Genomic DNA, 14,271 nt, shown 5'->3' on the forward strand with positions numbered 1-14,271 from the left:
TATATAAAACATAAACCCTGAGCATCATCTCTTTCTGTTAATAGTTAAGTGAATAATCTGCACGTTGTGTCTCAGAGGGAGCACATGAAGTTCCCTGCAGCCGGTCAGCTCGAGGCCTCTGTTGATGCTGGTGGGTTTAATGTAAACACGTCATCATCACGCCTGTTTGGTTTTAATGTAACTTCAACCTGTGTAGATCTGAGTCCTCAGCACTAACACAAAGAGAAGAAGTTCATGTCTGAAGAACATGCAGATTTGTCTTTTCAGGCATGAACAGGGGTCATCGTTGTTGTTGTGGGGACATTTAACCGTGAGACGCTGTCAGACATGTTGGTATTCTTTCAGGTCACGCTCCTCTCTATGTTTTCTCTGTACACACTGCATCCAGGACCATTTACCTGCTTTACATCCTGTCTAAGTAGCCAAAGAGTGCTCCTGTTTGGTGTTAACATAGGTGTATGCGGGTGGAGGACAAAGGGCTGAGCAGGAATCCAGTTCACTTCACCGCAGGCTGTCCGAGGACTAATGGCAAAGGAGAAGAACCAGATCGGAGCCTCCTGGGAGGATCTGGCTTTACCGGATGAGTTTCCAGAGTCCTGTGCAGATGGAGACAAAGCTGAGGTGAAGGAGGATGAAGGGGAGGACGCTCATGCTGGAGAAGAAGGCACCAAAGACATGCCGGTGAAACGCAACCCGAAGCTGCTGGAGATGCTGAGGGCAGCAGAGAGCAGGTGGACGCCTCAGAGCCGGGACGGAGAGAAGGCAGAACCATCTGAAACAGGGACAAAAGAGCTCGTCACCGAGGCTTTGAAGACTAACATGGTGAGCAAAGACTCGGCATGTATCAAAGCATTTTATTTAACTCCTGAAATCAGACTCCACCGGAAGCATGAATCTGCATCTGCTCAGGCTGTTAATCATTTCAGACGCACAGGAGCAGGCCTCTGCAAATGTTTCACCACACTCTGCAATCAGTCCTGCAGAAAGGAAAGAACTGCTTTTACAAGTCTGGTCACAAATGTTTGAAGCTGCAGCTCAATAAATAAAGGTTTCTAAAAGCCTTTATGAGACCTGGATGCAGCTTCACACTAAGAATTTGGAAAAAAATACAGACTTGCACAGTTATGAGATCTCTGCATTCTGTTTCTTTACTTTGCTAGAAACAAAATACCCAAAACTTGTGAGGTCAGAGTTTAAAGTGTTTGTGTGTTCAGAACTAAAAGGAAAACAACACGACTCTCCAGGTTTGCTTGGTTAATTTTAAACAACCAATTACACAAAGTACCAGCAGTCACGTTAAACACATAAAATGCACAGAGGAGCTCCATAAACATGTAGTTTGTCCTTTTGTATCATTCCCTGTCGAAGATTTGTGTGTGCGTGTGTGTGTGTGTGTATCTGATTTATGGTATGGGTCAAATGTTGAATTGAAGCAATGTAAAGATATAATCAGTTTAAAAATATATATTTCATGTTATTTTGAGTTGTTATTTGGTGATGGTATTTAGGGATGTGGTGAAGCATGGGGATATAAAGTAAGCTATTTTTGTCCAGTTCTGTTGTAAATAAAATAGCAATGTATACAAAGTAAGACGGTTTAAAAATAAAATACGAATCAGAATTATTTCTGATCAATTGATAAGTGAAAAAGGGAAAACAAGTGTTTACTTCAACCCACTCCTTTTCAAACGGATGACTTTGTAAATAGTCAAAATATGCACTTATTTAAGTGTATATATATTAGGGATGCACAATATTGAATTTTTGGACGATATCCGATACGCCGATATGTTAAAAATTATTTGGCTGATAACCGATACCAATACCAATTTTTTTTTCCTAGACCTATTTACAGAGACTACATAGCTTTCTCTGCTGTGGAATTAAAATACTACATTATTCTGCATGGTCTCTGTCAGTTTGGCCTGCTACCAAATGCAGATGCCAAAAAGGGGCTGAAAATGATGCTTGGATTATGTTTAATATCAAATTTTGTCACTGGGTTGTCATACAAAAACATATATATATATATATATATATATATATATATATATGTGTGTGTGTGTGTGTGTGTGTGTGTGTGTGTGTGTGTGTGTGTATACATGCTGTTATTGTTGTTGTTTTTACATACTTTGATGGCGACACATATTGCTTTATGGGTGGATACATTTTCACAGAGAGGAACTGGACTCAGGAGTCAAAAGAGTGTGTTTAAGACGTGTTTTCAGAAAACATTGCAACATTTGATTTGTTTGAAATTAGTTGGGATAAAAGTGAAGCTTCCCTGAGCGTCCTCCTGGCCTTCACATCTGTGTATTGTCTCTTCCACCTGGGAGCTCGGTCCACTTCACTGAACATAATCCCTTTCATCCGCGGCCTCGTGCGACCTCGCCTGACCTAAATGCTGTCTTTATGTTAAAGGTGCCTCCTTCCTACAGTTCTGAGAAGTGTGTGCAGCGAGCCCACAAAGCCTCCATTATTGCTCCCCCTCTGTCTCCTGTCACCTGTGGGGCGTGGGCGTGGCGTCAAGTCTCTGAGCAGGTTAACAGTGTCAGCTTGCAGCTCGGGTCAGTGTTAAATGAGAGAGCGCTCTGCCAGCATGAAGAAAGTGTACAATCTGGTGACTGTGGCTAAAGCCAAGGAGCAGGAGACGGTGCAGTCCGTCTGCATGAAGGTATCTCAACTTGTTTTACGTTTCATGGCAGGGTTAGACAGGAGAAATGTGCACTCTTCATTCTGAGCTCAGATCAGACTGCGTGGTGTGAACGGTGAATTTCTGAGGAAGACACAGTTTGACACGATGACGTTGATTAAAATGATCAGCTCTGTTTTCAGGCAGGCTATTACTGTGAGTTAACTTTCAAGTCGCAGCTTAGTGTCCCTCTGTGCTAAAGATTAAGCAGCTGTTTGAGTCAGGGCCAGATTTTTTTCTGAGGATTGTACAGAGGTGAGAAGAAATGCCTTTGAGCCTGAGAACACGGCTTTAATTAAACCGCATTCATATAAATATTCAGCTCCAAAGATTCATCAAATACTCAGACAGCTCAGAAAATATAAGGCAGTCAAATAAAATCATGTTTCAGGACCAACTCAAACAAGTTGCAGAACTTTTTCAATGTGAATTTTGGACCTTTATGATAATTCAAGAGTTTTATATATATATAAACAGAATTCAGCAGACTAGTGAGTATAATTTCTCTATAATTTACGAAAAATTAAAAATAGGGTAAAATTCAAATGAATTTAACACTGAGAGATAAACAAAATGGAAAGTAACAGAGAAAAAACAATAAAAAAAAGAAAGACAGGGAAAGTGTGGAAATCTGCAGAGGCAAACTGAGAAGGCGACAAACAAACGTCTCAAACTTCTGTGCATGAATGAACTTTTATAACTACAATAATTTTGCAGGTTTTGGGAATATTGTTTAGTTATTTTGTGTTGCCATGCCAGAGTAATTACTTTAATGTCTGTTATATATATATATATATATATTTTTTTTTTTTTACAAGATTCTCAAAAACATTACTCTCCAAACAAGAGACATTTCAACTATAAGTGAATAACAGCAGTTTTAAGAGGACTCAGATTATGATTGATTAAAGATAAAAATCCAAAGTTTATCAAGACCGTAGAGCAGGATTATTCAACTAAACTGCTCTGGGGGGGCACAGTTACTGAAAACCAGCAGCTCAGGGGCCAGATATCCAGCATTTAAAGTCATTCTGTAAATAAACCAAGTATTACAATGATATGTTTCCTTTAAAATTTGTTTATTTTGCTGCATTGAATCATAAATGCAACAACAGAACCTAAAATTCAAATAAATTACATTTCAAGATTTTTTCCTTGATATTCCAATGTGAAACAATATTAAAACCAAAAATGACACACAATGCCTCCTATTTAACATATATTATTCTGACATCTCTGATTTGCCAGGTTTTTAAGCTTTTCAGAATAAAATAAAAAACGTTGACCGTTTTTCATGTTCCCTGAATGACCGACATGTTGCTGTTCCTGGTAGGTCCATTAAGAACCAGCTCTCATTTACAATGAAATGGCTGCTCAGACCAGTTCTTCCTCCAACGCTTCATAAATCACAGGTGACGCGTCCACGTCGAGCTCTGAGCGCAACCAAAAGAGGTGGAGCAGAACTCAGCCGGGCTGAAAGTGAGCGTGATGCATGTCGAACGTCTTCTCCTTCATGTCATTTACTAAAATGAATTAACTCACATCCAATTTGAGGTTAACTATTTTTAAAGTAACTAGAAATCTACTGTGCATCATCATCAATGTTCCCCCACTGATAAATCTCTTTGTTGTTGTTTAATCCGGCTCGCAGGCGATCACACACTGATACGATCAGTTTACTGTCAGAGAGGACAAACACATAGACTCTTGACTCGTGTCTCAGCTAGTTTAATTCTTATAATTAAACATCACTAGCACCAACATATCTGTAGGCCCCAGATTAAAGAAAAGGTGTATCTCTCTGTTCAACTTTGTTTAATTTTCCCCCAAACTCACAAAGTTCTCTCTCTGTGAGAGTCCCAGAAAGATTGCAAAGCATGCTGGGTAGCTTTGTCAAAATTATATGTGCAACAATTCTGATTGTTTATGATGTTTCTGAGGATGGAAATGGGGTTTTCCTGTTATTTTCCTGTACAGGTTTACTTTGGATGTAAACTGGCACCATGAGTCAAAGGATGTCCCCAGTATGTACAAGTATAAGAGGGAAAGTACTCACTCAAGTATGCTGTATCCCCACTCAAAATCAAAGTCACAGAGTCACACATGGTCTGGTTTATGATAGAGTGTAGATCAGCATGCTCATGAAACCAGGATGGCTTCTCTGACTGAGAAGTTTGCTTTTAGAAGCATTTTAAAGTTCCCCCAACAGTTCTGTTCTGGTTGGTTTGTTTGACTGTTTATTTTTGATCTTATCGGCGCTCAAACACGTGTAAGAACCAACGAGGCAAAGACTTTAAAATAAATTTCCAGAAAAGATAAACACCAGAAAGCTAATGATGAACAACGCAAAGACACAATAAATGTGAAACTGCAAAAGTTTTACAAACAAAAGATAAACAGGAGAGTGCAGACGTTTGATTCAAAAGACCACGTAGGAAAGATAAAAAATGTTTGGGTCCACAGCTTTGTGAACTTCTTACAAACATTAGAGAAAATAAAAACACGTTAAAAGTTTATTTCTAGTAATTCACAGCTTTATTTGATTTGATCTATTCACTCTCAGTTACTTATTATTTAGCCGTAGTTCTTGAAGATGTTGGGGGTGGGGGTCTGTGGCTGCAAATATAAATCTGCTCCTACCAAAGAGCAGAGAGCTGCAGGATGTAGTCTTTAGTGTTCCTGAGCGAGAGGACGTGGACAGGCAGGAGGACATGGACAGGGACTCCTCTGTGGGGGGCGTCCAGCAGAACCAGTGGATGGTGAGTCTGCATCAGACAGAAGTCTGAAGATCAGACAGAGGAGACGCAGATTTACTGAAAACATATGACTCAAAGATCTGTGCTTCAGTCACGCTCATGATTTCATGATTTTTATGTTTGGCTGCTAATTAAATATTTCTGTGTTCCGCTCAGTCAGTGCTATAGATTTTAAACTTTAACAAACATTTACAATTGATTACAAATACTGTGCCCATAGAAATACTATGAGATCATTTCAGTGCCACTTCATTGTTTTGATTTTGTTTTAAAAGCCTTTGATTCAGGAAACTGGCTTTATTTTTGCCTTCTTATGCTACTTTTATACTTTAGCTACCATTCTGCCACTTTTAGCTTTAGCTAGCCTTTTGCTGATTTAAATCTTTAGCCAGCCGTGTGGTACTTTTAGCTACTCTTTTGATACTTTCATTTTTCAACGACCTATTTTGTTACTTTATTTTTTAGCAAACATTTCCTGCAGTAATGTTTTACTTAGTTTTTGCTGCTTTAAGCTAGCTTTTTGCTACTTTTGGATTTTAGCTACAATTCTGCCATTTTTAGTTTTAGCAAACTTTTTGCTGCATTTAAATTCTAACTACTCTTGTGGTACTTTTAGCAAGAATTTGACTACCTTTAGCATCCAGTTGATGTTTTAACTAGTGTTTTTATACTTTATGTAAAATGATCTAGCATTTATTTAGCATTTTGGTAAATGTAGCTTTTAGCTAGCCTTTTTCTATAGTCTTTGACATGTTTTGCTATTTTTAGCTAACGTTCCAGTTTTTACGCTTCCTAGTTTTAGCATTTTGTTTTTACAAATGTAATCAGTTATTCATCACTCAAGAGTTCAGCTGATTCTTAGATTCTAGTGTTTTGTTTCATTTTTTTTGTTTTTCCAGCAAATTCAGCTCAGTGACGAGCAACAAGAATTCAACAAGCGTCCAACCAAAGCTGCCCCTCACTCTCTGTCTCGGTCCATCTCACAGTCGTCTACAGAGAGCTTCTCTTCAGGTACAAAAACACCATCACATGTTTGTCATTTACTCCAAGCTGAGCTCGAGGATTAGCCTTCGGTTAAACCTCAGAACGGTTTCTGAAGCCTGTTTAACTCTGCGCTAATCACATTTCTCAAATATGTTTAAACACACTTCAAAGTCCAAATCACAACTGACTGTGTTACCCCCACCAACATGAACCAAATGATTGTTCTGGTACTTTTGTGTTGCAGCGGCCAGTGAGAGCTCTGAGGAAGGAGTGTCTCCTCTGGACAAGCTGCAGAGCTCCTCCACAGGCCTGTCGGACTTCTGCATTAAGAACATCAAAAAGGCTGATTTTGGGCGAAAAGAAATCGAGATCGCACAACAAGGTGCAACAGACAGGCCTCAGATTATCTTCTGTTTTGTTTGTTCTGTTTACTCAGTTTCCATGATGAAGAGGATCACATTAGAGGAAGATAATGAAATTATATTTCTTGTTTTTTTGTCTGTGATCTTCAGAAATGCCGGCGCTAATGATCCTGAGGAAAAACGCAGGAGGCGAGAAACCTTTGGCTGGAGCCAAAGTAGTGGGCTGCACTCACATCACGGCACAGACAGCGGTCAGTCCAACACAAACACACAGCTGTCTGTAAAATACATAAGGCTTAATTATTAATTTAATGAAAAACGGTTAAAATATTTCATTTCTTTAACTCAAATGTCTTTCCAAACCTTTTAACTGAGACAGAATGGTTTAGGTCAGATATGTGCTAAGGGCTTAATATGCAAAACCAATTAAATTAAAATGTGCATACAATATAATACATTTTATGTTGAGTTTTAATTTATTTTATTAAAGTAATTTAAAATGTATTTACCAGGGGTCTCATGACTGTGCCACATTTGAGCTTGCCTTTAAAATAATGCAGGAAACATGACAAAATTTAAGAATTAATAAAAAAATAATGTGAGCAACAATATTCACTGTAACATATTCAAAATATACAAATCATTCGACCAGAAACTGCAGATTGCTTCAGGACTTTTATCTGTGAGGCCCAAACTTCTATCAGAGGGCAAAAGACTAAAAGTTAGTTTTCAGGAATTAATTTATTCTGACAAAAGAGGAGGAGCCTCCTGTCTCCCTCCTGAAAGGACCCTCCCACCTGTGAGGATCCAGGAGGCATCTTAATCAGATGCTCGAACCACCTCAACTGACTCTTTTGATGCTGAGGCAGCGACTCTACGCCGAGCTCCCCCTGGATGATGGAGCTCCTCACTCTGTCTCTTTGGCTGAGTCTAGCCATCCTGCGAAGGAAGCCCATTTCAGCAGCTTGTATCCAGGATCTCATTCTTTCAGTCATGATCCAAACCTCATGACCTTAGGTGAAAGTTGGAACGTCGACAGACCAATAAATTGAGAACTTTGCCTTTTGACTCAGCTCTCCCGTCACCACGACAGACCGAATCAACGCCCTCATTATTGAGGATGAAGCCCAGTTCGTTGATCCATCTCTCATTCATTCTACCATCACTTGTGAACAAGACACCCAGATACTTGAAGTCCTCCATCTGAAGCAAACACTCTTCCTTGATCTGGAGGGGGCATTCCACCTGTTTCCAGTCGGGAACCATGGCCTCAGACTTTGAGGAGCTGACTCATCCCAGCCACGTCACACTCGGCTGCGAACTGCCCCAGTGCACGCTCAAGGTTATGGCCTGAAGATGCCAACAGAGCCACATCATCTGCTTAAAGCAGAGAGGAGACCCTGAGGTTCCCAAAGCAGACACCCTCCTCTCCACGACTGAGCCTTGAGATCCAGTCCATGAGCACCTCAATCAGGATCAGAGACCAGGGACAAAATGAAATCAAAGTAGCATGAGAAGACAAAAAAGCCTGTACGCTGAAGCAAATTTTAAAAAGAACTTTATTTTTGAAGGAAATGGACAGATCCTAATGTATTTTATGATTAAATTCTTGTAAATAAAGTTAAAGTATAAAAGTTATGAAAACCAAAAGCCAGCAATGTCCTTCATTGAGTCAAACATTGGATTATATGCATGGATTAAATAGAGCAGAAGTATTAAGATGTAGTTAGATTGCAAAACATAGAAAAGGAAAACAAATTTAGATAACTGAATATTTAGAGCCCATGTGGTCTTTGTTTTGGTGCAGGTGTTGATCGAGACACTGGCAGCGTTGGGCGCTCAGTGTCGATGGGCCGCCTGTAACATCTTCTCCACTCAGAACGCTGTGGCTGCCGCTCTGGCTGAAGGAGGTACGGCTTTAGACCAACACCCTCATCTGATTTTAAAATGTATTCTTGTCTTTTATTGCTCTGATTGTTGTCGTGCCTCGCTCTCCCTCAGGAATCTCAGTGTTTGCGTGGAAAGGAGAATCAGAGGACGACTTCTGGTGGTGCATTGACCGATGCGTTGCCGCTGACTCTTGGCAGCCCGACTTGGTGGGTTGATCAAACTCAACTTGATGTGTACCAGAACTTCTCTGGACGTGTAAATCAAACAAGAGCACATTCAAATCAAATGAGCTCTTCATTGGTAATGCTGGGCAACGTGTGGTGGATTTTTATTCGCCACATTTTCCCCTTTAGCTACAGAAACAAGCACCAAGATCAAATCTGTCCCGTCTTCTCAACACTTGTCTGTGCTGAAAAATGAGCCAGAAGATGAACAACGTGTCCCAGATTGAACCCATACATGTCCTCTGGCAAATGTTGTTCACACATGTCCTGCTCATCATGTGACCCCTCATGAATACCTGTAAACAGATTAGGTCCATGTGATTCTGGAACACAGATTAAAGGGGACACGTGGTAGATGTTTAACATTTTCTGCAACTTTTCTCTCAATGGAGCTGAAGTTTTCTGACCAGATCTGAGCGTTGTGGGTACAATTCTTTAAAACCATCAGTGGCAGTATTATTAGTATTGTCAATAATTTTGTGTTTGGATGCATGACTTGTCTTGAACATTGTGAATCATAAGTCACATGGTGTGGTTGTATGACTCCTTGCCATTGTTTTTTTAAACAACTTATGTTTTAAAGTTTTGGATGTATTGAGATTTGCTTTTAAAACCCTTACTAGAATAGGAAAATGTATCTTTTTTCATCAAACTGTAACTACGCGTTAGTAGAACTTCCAATTTGTGCTTTGACTACAACAATCTTACCATCTAGCTGCAGATATGAGTCATAAAAAGTCAACGTGACGTCCTGTTAAGTGATCTAAAAAGTACTGCGTACTGTTGTGTGTTTGTCTAAAGTCGGCGACAGCCACGCGACACTTGTCTGAAACGTTCCTGAGCCACTATTTTCACTGAAAACTGTGAGAACCGTGGCATAAAATACCCCTTTGGTATATTTAGCTGTGTGTTTACATACACACAGTAAATTCAGATGATTCATGGGGACATCAACGTCACCAGATTTGTGTTTATTACAACAGAGGACATTATAAAGACAAGGAAACTAGCGTTCCTTATGAAATGCACATCACCCTCTGACTTTAAGTGCCAAATTTTCAAATAAATATCTCACTCTATCTGTTAGTGCTCAGATTATGTGTTGGGGACTAATCTCAGCTACTGCCACACCACTTTGTTTTTAGCTTAATATCTATAAAACTAACAGTTATGCTAATTTTGTGTTCGCTAAGATTGATTTGATGTGGCGGCCAACTTGAATCAAACAGCTGTAAATCTAAAATGACTTTCTGTGAGTTTCATTTTCCTCTGTTCATTGGTTCATGAGTAGTTTTGCTAACAGACAGACAAACAAACACTTACACGAGGGCATTATCGCCCACTGTTCATGGAAACGGGGGATCAAAAACTGCAAAAGTCCAACATCAATTTCTGTAGAAATTACACAGATTAAAGATGAAGCCTTCTGGATCGAAGGCGAAACGTTTCAGCACAAAAAAAGAAACTGTCCAGATGACCTGACTGAAAAATGTTGGATACACACATTTATGTTTATTTAAACTTCCCAGTAAATGGATGTAGTGAGTTGACCTCCATGTCTGTGCATTGATACTGATGATGATGTTGCTTCATCGTTCATGAAGATCTGAGTGTCATTTCTTTTCTTTTCTTAGATTCTGGATGATGGCGGTGATTTGACGCACTGGATCTATAAGAAGTATCCAAATCTGTTCAAGAAAATCAGAGGCATCGTGGAGGAAAGTGTGACGGGCATCTATAGGTTAGTTTGTCCAAAAGCTCAAATAATATTTGTCGCCCGCCACTGAGGGTGTAAAGGTGATAATGGTTTTGCCCATGTTTGTGAATGTGTTTATCATTCTGAAGAACCAGAGGATGGATTTTAATGAAATATTCAATAAATAGTAATTGGAAATACATCCCCAACGAATAACCTCCCAATTCAAGTTCAAGTTGTGTTTATTTGTCATATGCAAAGTTAACACAAAGTTAACACAAAGTTAACACAAAGTTAACACAAAGTTAACACAAAGTTAACACAAGGTTAACACAAGGTTAACAAATGAAATGCTTAGAATGAGAAGAACTGATTTGACTCGCTACAAAATCAAAGAACAAACAAATAAGAAATACTAAAGCATGCAATTCATGATGCAAGATGGCAGCCACAGATAATCGACGTTAACAAACACAAAAATAGCTGCAACTCAATCATCTTTCCAAATGTTGAGCTGAAATTAGATGTGGCAGCGGAGTCATCCTCAACTCGTACTAGTGAGCAACATCCAAGACAAGTAGCGGAGTTGTGAGGCCATGTTGTTCTAGAAAAACACGTTAATCACTCATTTTCAGAATGAATGCCATTTTTCAAGATGGCCGACAAACAGGTTATATTTTTAATGTCCTTGGCATTTCAATTTCTTGAAATGTATCTTGCATAAATTTGTAATGGCTGCCTTTTTTTTTTTAAAGATGGACGACAAGTTAGCTGTTTTTTGCAATGGTGTTACAGTGTTAGGAACACCATATAAAAATAAGTTGCGTTTATGACAAACGCATGAAAAGAAAATATGTTTTTTTATATATTATCAAAGTTCATGCTCAGTAATCCAGGTCCAAAATCCAACAAATTTACGTCAGCTCCTTCGGATGGAGCCTTAAAGACGAAACGTTTCAACAAAAATAAATCGTCCACAGGACCTGACTTAACTTTGTTAAATGCATCAAATGTTTTACATTTGCTGTAATTGCACAGTGTCCTGACTGAATACATTGAACTGAATTTAAATGAACATATTTTTAAAAAGAGTAATGTCTAAGGAAGGGCTGTGCAAAGTTTTATGCTTGTATCCAGATTTGAAAGGTTTTTCTGAATTGGGTCACTCATCTGTTCCACTGTACTGTTGACAGTGAACACATCTTGTGTGATCTACCATAGCATGAAACTCTGGCATGTAAGCTGCCACGCGACATACGTTACTTCACTGAAGTCCTTCTTCAGCTCCAACATGTCTGCATATGTTTGTTTTAGGTTGTACCAGATGTCGAAGGCCAACAAACTGTGTGTTCCTGCCATGAACGTCAACGACTCGGTGACCAAGCAGAAATTTGACAACCTTTACTGCTGCAAGGAGTCCATCCTGGACGGGTAACTGCTCGTGTTTCGATCATAAACAAACATGAATGACTTGCACAACCGACAGTCCCCTGACCGGATTCAACTCTTCCAGGTTGAAGAGAACGACTGACATCATGTTTGGAGGAAAACAAGTCGTGGTGTGTGGTTATGGTGAGGTCAGTGTAAGGAAAGCGTGAACTACACATTCCTAACATACTTGTTGTGTTCTTGCTGTTTAGCCTCGTCTCTCCCTCCCGGCAGGTTGGTAAAGGCTGCTGTGCTGCTCTGAAAGGACTGGGCGCCGTCATTTACGTTACAGAAGTGGATCCCATCTGCGCCCTGCAGGCCTGGTATGAAAAAAAAAAGACGCTTTCATCAGCAAAGCTGAGAAATGTGCTGCACCCTTATAAGACCTTACGTCCCTTTAAGGCACACGTGTCAAACTCAAGGCCCGGGGGCCAAATGTGGCCCTCGTTGACATCTTATCTGGCCCCCAAGATGATATTTTAAATGTAAAATACTTTTATCCTTTGCATTTTTTCAGTAGTCTTTGATTATGATGTTTAAAGTGCAACAGAGAACGTCAAATGAGGCCAAACAAACTCTTGCTGAGGAACTTGCAACCAAGAAAAGATGTTCTAGATGTTCATATTGTCCAGTTTTAATACTGGGCTTAAGACTTTCCTTTGTGATAAATCCCCTAATTAGGGTTGGCCTTAAGCGACTACTAGAGGACAAATTGACCTCATTTCCTTAAATGAATTGTTAAAATTAAATAGTTTTCATTTGATACTATTTCTATCTTAACATGTGATTCTTGACCTGCCATTGTGTATCTGTTCTTACCAAACCCAGCCGGTTGAAGCAGATGGCCGTTTCTCCTGAGCCTGGTTCTGCTAAAGGTTTCTTCCTCATGAGGGAGTTTTTCCTTTCCACTGTCGCCTTCATGCTTGCTCAAGATGAGAGTCTGTGATGGAGTTAAACTCAAATCAGTCTGCTCCTCAGATAAATAATGTTAAATTATTAATTTTATATATGAATGTTTCTGTTCAGTGCCCTGAGATGACTTCTGTTGTGACTTGGCGCTAAATAAATAAACTGAATTGAATTTCTAACTTGAGTTAATGTAAATTCTGAAACTGGCCCTTATTTTGAAAAAGGTTTTAATTTTGGCCCCCTTTTGTAAGTGAGTTTAACACCCCTGCTTAAACTTTTTATCTTATCCCATAAAATATCATGAGCTCTTGCAAGATGTGTTACCACTGAAGGGGATGGGGAAGACTCGCTGCTACTACCACAAAACTCAAAATATGAAAAACTCACCAAGTTATAGCAAAGTTTGTGTTGGCTAACGTCCATTAGTTGTGGTGACCATCCTGAATTGAGATGACTCCAAAAGTTAATCAGCTATTGAAGTACATCCAGTGATTCCTTTGAGATTTTTGTTACGATTCATCCATTTGTCCATGAGATATTTTTCTAACAGACAGGTAGAGTTGATGGCAACGGTTATTGTGAATGCTTTAGGTTAAAATGTTGCACAATGTGGGGTGCTTAAAGTGTGTGTTATGGATGACTTCCATCTATCACCACACTGAATGTTAGCTCAGTAACTGTAAAATTTGTTGAAACATAACTACCAGGGTCAGAGGCTGTGGCGGCCATCTTGATTTGGATTGACTCTAAAAGTTAGATGGACATCCAATGACTACTAGCTGAAAGTTTCATTCATACTTGTCCACATGTTCATGAGGGGTTTTGCTAACTGTACAGAAAACGCACACTTCTACAGCTGGTAATACCACAGACACGTTGAATTTTAACCTGCTCTCTTTTGCTCTCAGCATGAACGGCCTCAGAGTTGTTGCTCTGCATGAAATAATCAGACACGCCGACATCATCATCTCCTGCACAGGTACCACGGCTGTCCTCAGATCAGTTTATTCACATTAAGAACAAATCCTGCTAATAAGGACTCTGCTGTGATGTTTCTCTGCAGGCAACAAGAGCGTGATAACACGGGAACACTTTGAGCGGATGAAAAACGGATGCATAGTTTGCAACATGGGCCACTCAAGCACGGAGATCGATTCGGTATGTATGCTTTAGTTTGTGAGAATATCTATCTGTTAATTATATATTAGTGCTTATTATAGTATACTATTAGCGCTTAGCGTATTCTTAGTTTAGCGTGTATATCTTAGCTCATATCTTAGTACTGTTTTTATTTTACATTTTATACTTTTGTTGGATGTAACTGAGACCC

At 39.5% G+C, this 14,271-nt stretch overlaps 1 protein-coding gene across 1 annotated transcript in view; it reads left to right on the forward strand.

Moving 5' to 3' along the window:
- Positions 1–504: 504 nt before the first annotated feature.
- LOC119415647 (S-adenosylhomocysteine hydrolase-like protein 1) overlaps positions 505–14,271 on the forward strand; it is a 16,419-nt gene continuing 2,652 nt past the window's right edge. Inside the window, exons 1-12 of the mRNA XM_037682805.1 lie at positions 505–822; positions 6,348–6,459; positions 6,677–6,814; positions 6,945–7,045; positions 8,602–8,704; positions 8,796–8,890; positions 10,543–10,649; positions 11,919–12,035; positions 12,118–12,181; positions 12,267–12,355; positions 13,850–13,920; positions 14,005–14,099. Coding sequence (XP_037538733.1) covers positions 526–822; positions 6,348–6,459; positions 6,677–6,814; positions 6,945–7,045; positions 8,602–8,704; positions 8,796–8,890; positions 10,543–10,649; positions 11,919–12,035; positions 12,118–12,181; positions 12,267–12,355; positions 13,850–13,920; positions 14,005–14,099 — 1,389 coding nt within the window. The 5' untranslated portion in view covers positions 505–525. The remainder of the gene's footprint in view (positions 823–6,347; positions 6,460–6,676; positions 6,815–6,944; positions 7,046–8,601; positions 8,705–8,795; positions 8,891–10,542; positions 10,650–11,918; positions 12,036–12,117; positions 12,182–12,266; positions 12,356–13,849; positions 13,921–14,004; positions 14,100–14,271) is intronic.

Source organism: Nematolebias whitei, chromosome 10 (assembly GCF_014905685.2).
Source record: "Nematolebias whitei isolate Nwh7 chromosome 10, NemWhi1, whole genome shotgun sequence".
Lineage (NCBI taxonomy): Eukaryota > Metazoa > Chordata > Actinopteri > Cyprinodontiformes > Rivulidae > Nematolebias > Nematolebias whitei.